General features: G+C 43.3%; 1 protein-coding gene across 1 annotated transcript in view; it reads right to left on the bottom strand.

The window, feature by feature from the left end:
* Window positions 1-12,500, bottom strand: part of LOC105419045 (collagen alpha-1(XIII) chain-like) — a 49,693-nt gene that overhangs the window by 5,620 nt on the left and 31,573 nt on the right. The window contains exons 30-33 of the mRNA XM_029831999.1: window positions 12,063-12,116; window positions 11,914-11,967; window positions 6,462-6,497; window positions 593-679 (exon numbers count right to left, since the gene is read on the bottom strand). Of these exons, the coding sequence (XP_029687859.1) occupies window positions 593-679; window positions 6,462-6,497; window positions 11,914-11,967; window positions 12,063-12,116 (231 nt within the window). The remainder of the gene's footprint in view (window positions 1-592; window positions 680-6,461; window positions 6,498-11,913; window positions 11,968-12,062; window positions 12,117-12,500) is intronic.

Consider the following 12,500-nt stretch of genomic DNA (forward strand, 5'->3'; position numbering starts at 1 on the left):
GGGAAAGAAAGAGCACCATACCACAGGGCAAGGGGCATCCAGCCCATCCAGGCCAGGCAGGCCCGGTTCACCTTTCTCCCCTTTAAAGCCTCGGAAACCCTGTTTGTGAAATCAACCATTTAAAACCAGGTCGAGGAGTGTTTGTGCTCCTGTGCAGTTGCAGGACCGTCTCCACTTCTGTCCACTCGTTGACTTGATCCAGGGACCCTAAACATGCAGGTAAGCTGAGACAGACAGAAACTGGGCTCACTGGGGCCAATCTAATGCTTCTAAACCTTAACATCTAACCCTCAAGAGTCCACATGTTGGTCAGTCATGGCTATATGAAAGGAAGATGTCTTGTTTATGAGTGTTTTGAGAATCTGCATAAAACTGTTCCTGCAGGCCCTCCTTCCAGCACTGCATGAACAGGAATTTGGCCTAAAACAGCATTTATTTGAATCCCCAGCAGTTGCTGCCATGTTTCTGTTTGTCTCATGGAATAAAACATGTTGTTCAACCACTGGAAACCAGAGATAAAAGGAAGTCGACCTTGCACTCTGAAATAGTGCATCTTCCCTTTGTCTCTGGGTTACACATCAGACTGACATACCAAAGGACAGGGGGCATCTAATCCAGGTGCTCCTTGGTCTCCCTTATCCCCTTTGGCCCCCCTGTTGCCTTTCTTGCCCCTCTCTCCCTGGAAACAACAGTGTATTAAAAAGACAAACTTTAGTCCTCCTCACTAAGCCACACAAAAGATTTTGGTTTGATGTTTCTTCACTGATATCTGCTAGTTGCTACATTATACCGTATTTTCACGACTATAAGGCGCACCTAAAACACTGAGACTCTCTCAAAAATTGATGGTACGCCTTATAATATGGCTCGCCTTGTGTGTGGACTGAGTTCCAAAATCTGCTGTGCGCCTTTGGGGGGTGCACTACGGTAAATGCTCCGCTAATCGATTAGCGGCACACCTACGCATAAGGATCCCCTAAAATGGCGCCTGTCAAGCGAGACGCCTATGAATGAGGCTCACTTTAAACTGCAGGCCATCGAATATGCGGCTGAAAATGGCAATCGAGCAATCTTAGTGTTTTCGCTTTATGAGGAGGCGGCATCTCTCCGTACACGCGAGGAAAACTGTTGCGCAGTGGCTGCCCGCGGATTACCAGGAGAGGGCGGCCATCTTCCCTAACCCTAACCCTAACCAAGAGAGGGTGGCCATCTTCCCTAACCCTAACCCTAACCAGGAGAGGGTGGCCATCTTGCTGAATCCTAACCCTAACCAGGAGAGGGCGGCCAGCTTGCCTAACCCTAACTAGGAGAGGGTGGCCATCTTCCCTAACCCTAACCAGGAGAGGGTGGCCATCTTCCCTAACCCTAACCCTGACCAGGAGAGGGTGGCCATCTTCCGTAACCCTAACCCTAACCAGGAGAGGGTGAACATCTTCCCTAACCCTAACCCTGACCAGGAGATGGTGGCCATCTTCCCTAACCCTAACCCTAACCAGGAGAGGGTGGCCATCTTCCCTAACCCTAACCCTGACCAGGAGAGGGTGGGCATCTTCCCTAACCTGAACCCTAACCAGGAGAGGGTGGACATCTTCCCTAACCCTAACCCTAACCCTAACCAGGAGAGGGCGGCCATCTTCCCTAACCCTAACCCTAACCAGGAGAGGGTGGCCATCTTCCCTAACCCTAACCCTGACCAGGAGAGGGTGGCCATCTTCCCTAACCCTAACCCTAACCAGGAGAGGGTGGACATCTTCCCTAACCCTAACCCTGACCAGGAGAGGGTGGCCATCTTCCCTAACCCTAACCCTGACCAGGAGAGGGTGGCCATCTTCCGTAACCCTAACCCTAACCAGGAGAGGGTGAACATCTTCCCTAACCCTAACCCTGACCAGGAGATGGTGGCCATCTTCCCTAACCCTAACCCTCACAAGAACTTTCACAAAATCAAGGCTGAACCACAACCGGTCGGTGAGTCCGATTCAGATGATTAAGAAGAGGAATTCGGGATGTTGGACATTGAAATAGCGCAGCTGTTTAATTCAGATACAGAAAATGAAAACTTTGATGGTTTTGTGGCAGAAGAATGCATATTTTATTCAATAAATGTGTCGAAACTCACTGTTTTACTTCCATTGTCATTTACTGTATGTTTCAGCATGCGCCGAATAATACGGTGCACCTTATGTATGTTTTAAACACAGATATAGCACCCATAACTGAGACTGCGCCTTTTAATACAGTGCGCCTTATGGTCGTGAAAATACGGTATAATATATAATGTAATATATATGTATATATGTATAATATAATGTAATAATGTGTTTTGCAGTGTCAATGCTTAGCAAAGCTGTTTAAAGGGCAGATCAGTAAACTTTGGTGAGCAGGATCCATCTCACTATAGAGAAATTAAAATCTTTGATAAGAAACTGGTGTTTAAGGTGAGTCCTCCTTTATTCGGATTTGGGATTGTTGTAAAATGTACAATCTGCTGAATAACAGCAAAAGTTTTAGGCAGCTTGATTCTCTCACAATAGGATTGGTCCTTCTTTGTGTTACTATTCTTTCTCTTTTATAATACGTTTAAAGTGCTTTGAGGCTTTTTAAAATGGTTTGGAAAGTCCAAAACATCACGTGTTTTGGTGTAGAAGCTCAAGAGAAGGAAGCCGACAGGAAGTAGAAGCTAATTAGCTTGCCAAATGTAGATCGCATAGCAAAAACCGAACCTTTCTCTTGTGGTGTAACCACAACAAATAGTTCAAAGAATAGTTTAGAAAAATGTCACTTTAATGTGTACACTAGCGCTACGTTATATATGTTATATATGTTACATACGTTATACACTACGTTATATTCAGAAAATTCACCAACAAAATATTAAAAGGAAAAAGAGCCAACACAATTGATAAAGCAGTATAACTCTAGATATTTCTAAGAAACCATATCTCAAGGATGAAACTAGAGCAACCAATAAATAATCAACCAATAAATGAAAACCTCTGCATACTCTATTTTTGCTTGTATTTTTTGAATATTGAAGTGTTAGTTATTAAAAACCTTACAGGTTTGTGCATCCCTAAATTAAAGTAACATAAGGATGGACAAGGAAGGACACCAAGGATGGTGTTTTACAATAATAATAATAATAATAATAATAATAATAATAATAATACTTTTGTCGGAGCATAACTCCTGCCCACCAAAAGGCTACATGATGCTACCATAACTCATTGGCCACTTTATCAGGTCCACCACAATTACTCGTGATCATAATTAGCTGATCAGCCAAACACGTGGTCTCAACTCAGCTCCTTCAGGCCTGGAGACGAGCTCCAGGCAACCTGCTCAGGTTCGAACCAGCATCAGAATATGGGGCAGAAAGGGGACTGAAGAGACTTTGAAGCTAGCCCGGTTGTGGTGCCAGGCGGACTGATCTGAGTCGTCCAGAACCTGCTGATCTACTGGGATTTTGACCCACAACCATCTTTAGGGTTTTTTATTGAGACTGGTCCCAAAAAGAGAAGCTATCCTTTGAGCAGCAGTTTTGTGGATGGAGATCAGATCAGAGGAGAATGGGCAGACTGTTTGAGATGCTAGAAAGGCAGCAGTAACTCTAATAACCTCTGGTTCCAACCAAGGAACCCAAGAGGACATGTTCTTGGCCCACTTTGGGCCCCTCAGTACCAGCTGAGCATGGTTTAAATGCTGCAGCCTCCCTGAGGATCGTTTCTGCCCATGTCCATCCCACCTGGACCACAGTGGACCATCTTCTCAGGCTACTTCCACCAGGATAATCCACCATGTCACCAAGCTCACATCATCTCACCCTGGTTTCTGGACCATGACCATGAGCTGACAGTACTCCAGGGGCCTCAGAGCTGCCAGATCTCAGTCCAATAGATCACATTTGGGATGTGATGGAACAGGAGATCTTCGTCATAGATGTGCAGGAGACAGAGCTGCAGCAGCTGTGTGAAGCTATTATGTCAATATGGAACAAAATCCCCAAAGTATGTTTCCAACCCCGAAGAATTCAGGCAGTTCTGAAGGCAAATCCAGTCCAATCTTTTCCTGGCAAGGTGACCTAATAAAGTGGCCGCTAAGTATATTTAATATCTTACGTTAGTCTTTATAGATCTCCATATTTAAATGTGAAAAGATTAATAATAATCCAGAATAACAGACTTCCCGACATTGTTCTCCCAGTGCTGTTGCTATGCAACTCAAATAAATGCTAATGTCGCCCTGTGAGTTGGTGATTTTGTTGCAACATTAATATTTATTATTTATTATTGTCTTTTTTCCTTCTTATTAAATACTGGGGGGTTTTGATATTTTGCTATGATCAATTTACACATTATACGGACATTTTAAAACTTAGGATTTTAGGATACATTAAGAAATATTTCAAGATCATTCATACATCAAGCACATTAAATGATTAGCTTAGAAAATGGTGCTTGCATTTTAATGAAACATACATGTGGACAGTGAAGGGAGCACTGGAGGCCAGGTGGGGTAGGAAGGATGGAGGGTTGGAAGGAGTGCATGGAGGCTTGCATGTCTGTTAAATGGGGTTGGTCATTAGGTCATTAGAGGAGGAAGATTAACCCGGGACTACATTAGAATGCAGGAGGAAGAGGAGCAGGAGGCCAAGGTTTGTGAGAGGGAGAGAGGGCAACCCCGGCAAAAAGGGCCATGGGCCACCGAGCAAGGTGGAGGGAAGTAAAAGGGGATAGGAAGACCTGCGGAAACAAAGGAAGACAGGACAAGAGTAAAAACAGCAACAGTCCCACAGAGCTCTCCTCAACACCTTCAACTGGTCACATCAATGATCGTTAGCTGCAGATTCAATTAGGAAACTTCCTGTTTTCAGGCCAGTTGAATTTGTTGAGATATTAAAAGTGAAACTTGGGATAAAGATGGGAGTGATTAAAAAGTCACATGTTACTGGGAAGGAAACAGAACACATTCTCTCAGGAAAAAACAGGGAGAAATCACAAGTTTATGAGAAACCGCAGCCTGAGAAGGAAAAACAGGCCCACAGACATGATAAAAGGCCCTAAACATGACTAAAGATGTCATTAAATCAGTTTGATTATTAATGCTCCTTGTGTTCATAAACTATCATTTGAATTCAATGATTTTTGATCGTTAACTGGTTAACCTAACCCTAACTGGTTATCCTAACACTTGAGTTTTAAATCCTGTTAAGCTTCCTGATGTGGTGGAACCAGTTGCTCTTTGATTTCTGGGCGATAACATGACGGCACCGTGGTCGCCTTGGTAACATGGAAAAATTTACTAAATACATACAAATTTAATTGATCTCCAATCTTTCAAATGTAAGTACCGTATTTTCTGGACTATATGTCGCTCCGGAGTTTAAGTCGCACCAGCCAAAAAATGCATAATAAAGAAGAAAAATAGATATATAAGTCGCACTGGACTATAAGTCGCATTTTGGGGGAAAATTTATTTGATAAAATCCGAGACCAAGAACATACATTTCATCTTGAAAGGCAATTAGCATGGATTAGCAATAGGGTTACGGTATGCTAACGTAACAAATTCAGCTACATGACCCACAACGAACTGAGTACGTGTCTGCTTTGTTAACGTAACATATTAACAGTTATTCAGACAACTATAGCATAAAGAACATCCGAGCAAGTTGACCAAACAATCAGGTCCCAGGCTGTTTCCGAAACCACACCCTTGTTCCCTGTTCACTCGTTCCCTGTTTACTACTCACTACGTGGGGGACATGGATTGAGTGAACTACGTAGCGCACAAAATTTAAAGTTAGTATTCGAACAACGGCTTTGACGCTTTAGTTTGAAATGTGAAACAATACATACATTTGTAAGTCATCTCTCCTTGTTTACCCGCCATTGATAGATCGTCACGTGATACCGTAAAGGCTGATGGGATATATTTTCCGAGTTAGGGCGCATCGGTTGTACACTACTTTTCGCAGTGCATTGTGGGATACATTGAGTGCACGGCATAGGGTCCAGCGATGCTCACTAACATTTCGGACACTCTTTCAAAATGGCGTCCACACTATTGAGGGCACTATGTAGGGTACAGGGGGGAGGTTAGGAAACAGTCTAACTCCATAGACGAAGCACCACTTCTTCTTCTGCATCGCTAAAGGAACTCGTTCCTCAGGTACACACGCCTAGAGCGCCCTCTTGTGGTTGTCAGTGTGAAAATAACGAACATGTGAAATTTTGTAATAATGTATTTATTTAACATATAAGTCGCTCCGGAGTACAAGTCGCACCCCCTGACAAACTATGAAAAAAAGTGCGACGTATTGTCCGGAAAATACGGTACATACTGTAGAATAAGAATAATTACAAAAGAAAGATGGAGTTCTGAATGGCACCTCTTAGCATATTCCAGGGAATTGCAGTCTTTTCATAGTATCTATTATCAAAACATACTCATCGTCTTACCCGGTTGCCTTTGAGTCCTTGTGGTCCAACAATACCCTACAAAAAGAAAAAAAAGTTAGTTCCATTTTGCTGTCTCATGATTACTTTTTTACATCTTCACGGCTCTGATGGTGTTGACCGACTTCCCAGCCGAAACATGCTGGACATTTATGATGGTCGGAAAATCATGGAAAAATATCAGTGAAATTCAGATTTATATGACAGAAAATCCTTGGTGTATGTTCACATTTGACAAAACATGAAATATCATTTACAGAAAAAGTACAAATAATTTCTACTACAAGTAGCAGTAGTAGCAGTAGCAGCAGTAGCCGTAGTAGTAGTAGCAGCAGTAGCAGTAGTAGCTGTAGCAGTAGCAGCAGCAGTAGTAGCAGTAGTAGTAGTAGCAGCAGTAGCAGTAGTAGCTGTAGCAGCAGCAGCAGCAGTAGCAGTAGTAGCAGCAGTAGCAGTAGTAGCTGTAGTAGCAGTAGCAGTAGTAGTAGCAGTAGTAGTAGTAGTAGCAGCAGTAGCAGCAGCAGTAGTAGTAGCAGCAGTAGCAGTAGTAGCTGTAGTAGCAGCAGTAGCAGTAGTAGCTGTAGCAGCTGTGGTAGCAGCAGTAGCAGTAGTAGCTGTAGTAGCAGTAGTAGCAGCAGCAGTAGTAGTAGCAGTAGTAGTAGTAGTAGCAGCAGTAGCAGTAGTAGCTGTAGTAGCAGTAGCAGCAGTAGCAGTAGTAGCTGTAGTAGCTGTAGTAGCAGCAGTAGAAGTAGTAGCTGTAGTAGCAGTAGTAGCAGCAGCAGTAGCAGCAGTAGCAGCAGCAGTAGTAGCAGTAGCAGCAGTAGTAGCAGCAGTAGCAGTAGTAGCTGTAGTAGCAGTAGTAGCAGCAGCAGTAGCAGCAGTAGTAGTAGCAGTAGTAGTAGCAGCAGTAGCAGTAGTAGCTGTAGTAGCAGTAGCAGCAGTAGCAGTAGTAGCTGTAGTAGCAGTAGTAGCAGCAGCAGCAGCAGTAGTAGTAGTAGTAGCAGCAGTAGCAGTAGTAGCAGCAGTAGCAGCAGTAGCAGTAGTAGCAGCAGTAGCAGCAGCAGCAGTAGTAGCAGCAGCAGTAGTAGCTGTAGTAGCAGTAGCAGCAGTAGCAGTAGTAGCTGTAGTCGCAGTAGTAGCTGTAGTAGCTGTAGTAGCAGTAGTAGCTGTAGTAGCTGTAGTAGCAGTAGTAGCAGTAGTCTTGTTGTTCCTCAGCTTTCCAACAAAACCATCATGATCAAATGCTCATTCCAGGTTGTCCGGACCTCTAACCCTAACCCTCTAACCTTCTAACACTAACCCTCTAACCCTAACCCCCTAACCCTTTAACCCTAACCCTCTAACCTTAACCCTCTAACCCTAACCCCCTAACCCTAACCCTCTAACCTTAACCCTCTAACCCTAACCCCCTAACCCTTTAACCCTAACCCTCTAACCCTTTAACCCTAACTCTCTCACCCTAACCCTCTAACCCTAACCCCCTAACCCTTTAACCCTAACCCTCTAACCCCCTAACCTAAACCCTCTAACCCTAACCCTCTAACTCTAACTCTAACTCAAAGCCAAACCCTCTAACCCTAACCCCCTAACCCCCTAACCCGCTAACCTAAAACCCTCTAACTCTAACCCTAACCCTAACCCTCTAACTCTAACTCTAACTCAAAGCCAAACCCTCTAACCCTAACCCCCTAACCCTTTAACCCTAACCCTCTCACCCTAACCCTCTAACCGTACCCCCCTAACCCTCTAACCCTAACCCTCTAACCCTAACCCTCTAACCCTTTAACCCTAACCCTCTAACCCGCTAACCTAAAACCCTCTAACCCTAACCCTAACCCTCTAACTCTAACTCTAACTCAAAGCCAAACCCTCTAACCCTAACCCCCTAACCCTTTAACCCTAACCCTCTAACCATACCCCCCTAACCCTCTAACCCTAACCCTCTAACCCTCTAACCCTAACCCTCTAACCCTAACCCCCTAACCCTTTAACCCTAACCCTCTAACCGTACCCCCCTAACCCTCTAACCCTAACCCTCTAACCCTTTAACCCTAACCCGCTAACCTAAAACCCTCTAACCCTAACCCTAACCCTCTAACTCTAACTCTAACTCAAAGCCAAACCCTCTAACCCTAACCCCCTAACCCTTTAACCCTAACCCTCTAACCGTACCCCCCTAACCCTCTAACCCTAACCCTCTAACCCTCTAACCCTAACCCTCTAAACTGCCTTCGTACAACAGGGCAGTTGCTGCCATCGTACCAGCCCGGTCCTGCTCCTGGCGGACAGTGAGGACAGGTTGAACTCCCTTCAAGTAAGTTGGACAGAACATCTGGACCTCCACACATGCACAACTGCCCCAGAAATTGCTGCTGAATTTTTATCAGACGCCATTGAGAGCATCCTCAGACACTACGGGAGCAGGAGGACCTGGACTGTGTGGTGGAAACCGCTCAGCTCGTAATCGTGACGGAGCTCCCACATCTGGTCTCACCCATAGGGGGCAGACACCAGTCAGCTTAGTCACTGACTGCTTGAACCCACCATCATCAGACAAACAGTTGAGAGCCTTCAGAACACAAAGAGATGGGAGAACATGTTTATCCCTCACAGCTGTGGCCTCTGACCCCCTAACCCATCCGGCTTCCCTTCCACCTTCTGGTCAACGCCCGTCAGAAGAAACTAGAGAATGTGCATCTCAATGCCAGAGTAAAATCAGCTGTTCCATTTCCTGGTGTTCAGCTCTGTGGGACCATGTTCATTTAATATTAAGAGGAAAATGATCCCTTTCCTTCTTTTTTAAACTGAGACTTGTTAGCCTTAGGGTTAGGGTTAGGGGACAAACCGGTTAGGGTTAGGGTTGAGGGACAAACCGGTTAGGGTTAGGGTTAGGGTTAGGGGACAAACCGGTTAGGGTTAGGGGACAAACCGGTTAGGGTTAGGGTTAGGGTTGAGGGACAAACCGGTTAGGGTTAGGGGACAAACCGGTTAGGGTTAGGGTTAGGGGACAAATCGGTTAGGGTTAGGGGACAAATCGGTTAGGGTTAGGGTTAGGGGACAAATCGGTTAGGCTGATTGAGGACATCGTAATTGATTTTGTTCAATGAAAAAGCTTTTGATGATTTATAATAACTTTTAATTAAGTATGCTGCTCAAATTACTTCCTTTCGAAAAGAGTCTTTTCTGGTTTATAATTGATGATTTGTATTGTTTCATGTTATTAGAAACTAAACAGTATGACATCAATTCAAAAATGTGATCTAACACAGGCCAAGGATAAATATTACCCATATAAAGGATAAATATTGCCCATATAAAGGATAAATATTACCCATATAAAGGATAAATATTACTCACGTAAAGGATGAATATTACCCATATAAAGGATAAATATTACCCATATAAAGGATAAATATTACTCACGTAAAGGATGAATATTACCCATCTAAAGTATAAATATTACCTTTATAAAGGATAAATATTACCCATATAAAGGATGAATATTACCCATATAAAGGATAAATATTGCCCATATAAAGGATAAATATTGCTCATATAAAGGATAAATATTACCCATATGAAGGATAAATATTGCCCATATAAAGGATAAATATTACCCATATAAAGGATGAATATTACCCATATAAAGGATAAATATTACCCATATAAAGGATGAATATTACCCATATAAAATATAAATATTACCTATATAAAGGATAAATATTACCCATATATGTCGTTTATATTGCCTGTAATTGAGATAAAGTAAGAGTTCAACATGATTTTTGTAAAGTCCAGTTTCAATATAGTTGCTTTAAATACTTGGAGGTTTTCTGTTGTCGTACAAGGAGGCTATCCCCCGGAAGCTACTTTTTATCCTTATTTACTATTGTTATTACTTTCTATTATTGATAATAGGGTTCGATGCTTCATGCATCCCCATGGCAACTCGCACCTTTGTGATGGAGTACTGGTACTTCACTGCCCTCTTGTGGCCATCTGACATAACTACCAGGCACAGAAATCGGGGCTTTGGGCCAAAGAGAACTGTGGATCAGTTGTGGATATTGTTGTCTTCTCACATTCTGTTACTTTTTGGGTCCCTCCATGAATTTTAACTGGTTCAGTCACCTTTTTAAGCATCACTAGGTTGGATTACTGTGCTTGACTTCTATCACATTATTCCAGTGCTGTCTTCCCTGCACTGGCTATCCGTAAAAGAATAGATTTTTAAATTCTTCTTCCTCACGTACGGAGGGATCTCTACTTACGAACGTCTCTACATGCGGAATTTTCAGGTTACGAAGCGTCTCAACGGGAAAATATTTCCTCTTGTTACGAAAGAAATTTCAGGATACGAAAGGCAAAAATATACTAACGCTGCTACTCGCAGCTCGCGGAGTTTAGCGAACACAAAATGCTTGTAGCTGCTCTGCCATTAGCTATCACCTAGCATCTTCCTGTCATCCCATTGGCTAGGAGGGACGTCAATATGTACACGTTTGTGTGTATCCCAGCGTCGCTTTAACTTTTATTTATTGTTGGTGTTTGTATGTTTGTCCATTAGATGGCGGTGTTACCACAAGTGTTAACGTTCGTTGCTCGTAATGACGGCTAATGTAAGATTAGCCTGTAATAAAGTTCATTTTGTTCCTGGAGAAGCCTTGCACTGAATTCTTACATTTATTGTCCGCTAATCTAATTGTAACATATATTTGTTACATGTTTTGATGCATTTCTATGATTTATAAAAAAAATTATGTCTGAATTTTTGGGGGCTTGGAACGGAATAGGGCATTTACATGGAAAGCGCGTCTCTACTTACGTAATTTGCAGGTTAGGAAACAACTTCCGAAACCAATTAATTTCGTAAGTAGAGGTCCCAGGTTCTTCCTTGTCTTGCTCCCTCCTGTTGAAGTGAACTTGGAACTCCTTATCAGCCAACCAGAGCGCTCCGCTCTTAGAAGGGACCCTCATATGTAGTATGGGGGACTCCGCTTCTCGTGAACCAGCGCCCAGTTTGTCATTGTTTAAAACCAGCGTGTGTGTTTCTGGCAAGTGTGTCCATGCAAAGGAGAGGGGTCCTTGTAAAGCCCTCAGAGGCACCATGTTTGGGGCTCTAAAGAAATTTGATTTGATGTAATTTCACCCTTTTTATGTTCTTCAGCATCTCCCCTGGTTCAGACATTCATTCGCTTCAACTTCGAGATCCTGCTCCTCACCTGCTACATTCATAGCAGCACTCCTCAGTACCTCCTGAGTTGAACACACCCATCTGACCCCATCTTGGGGACTAACACCCAAAAATGACCGTAGTTCAACGCTAGTCGTCTGCCATTCTGCATCCTGGGACGTTAGTCTGCCCTTGCAGGAATTAAAGATTCCCAATTTCTAATGAAAGCATCAAACAGAAAAAATCCCACCCCATTTTGATGATTATTCATTCTAGAAGACTTACAGGGATGCCTTGAGGTCCAATTGGTCCTGATAATCCAGCATCTCCTTTTACACCCTTCAGAAAAAAGACAATCCAGAGTTTACAACTGTTGAATTAAACCTATAAGTTTTTTAAAGTAAAAGCAGAAATCACACAAAGAAGATATTCACCCTTTCTCCCTTTGGTCCTGCTGGCCCCGGCATACCTGCTGGTCCTATTAGACCCTTTTGTGCAGAGAAATTAAGAACTATAATTACCATTGTGACAATAGCAAAAGATGAGTAGAGAAGCTGAACGGGTCAATACTATAAACAGTAAATCAACAAGCCTTCTGTTGGATATGAACAGATATTCAAACTAGAGCAAACAGTCATTCCGAGCTTTTGCTTTGACTGTTTGTGTGACTGAACCAGGGGTGCGGACATGAACAATTGTCCACACACCCTCACGCATACACAGCGAGCTTGTTGACCTACTATCAAACTGTTAAAAGAAAGGAAAGAGAATAAAATGTCACAGCCGGGAGGTTCCTGGCAGCGTGTGCTGAACACAGAGCTGCTCAGGTCCACGGATCATCTCTACATGCAGCAAGAGCATCCTTTCATGCT

Source organism: Takifugu rubripes, unplaced genomic scaffold (genome assembly GCF_901000725.2).
Source record: "Takifugu rubripes unplaced genomic scaffold, fTakRub1.2, whole genome shotgun sequence".
In the NCBI taxonomy this organism is placed as follows: Eukaryota; Metazoa; Chordata; class Actinopteri; order Tetraodontiformes; family Tetraodontidae; genus Takifugu; species Takifugu rubripes.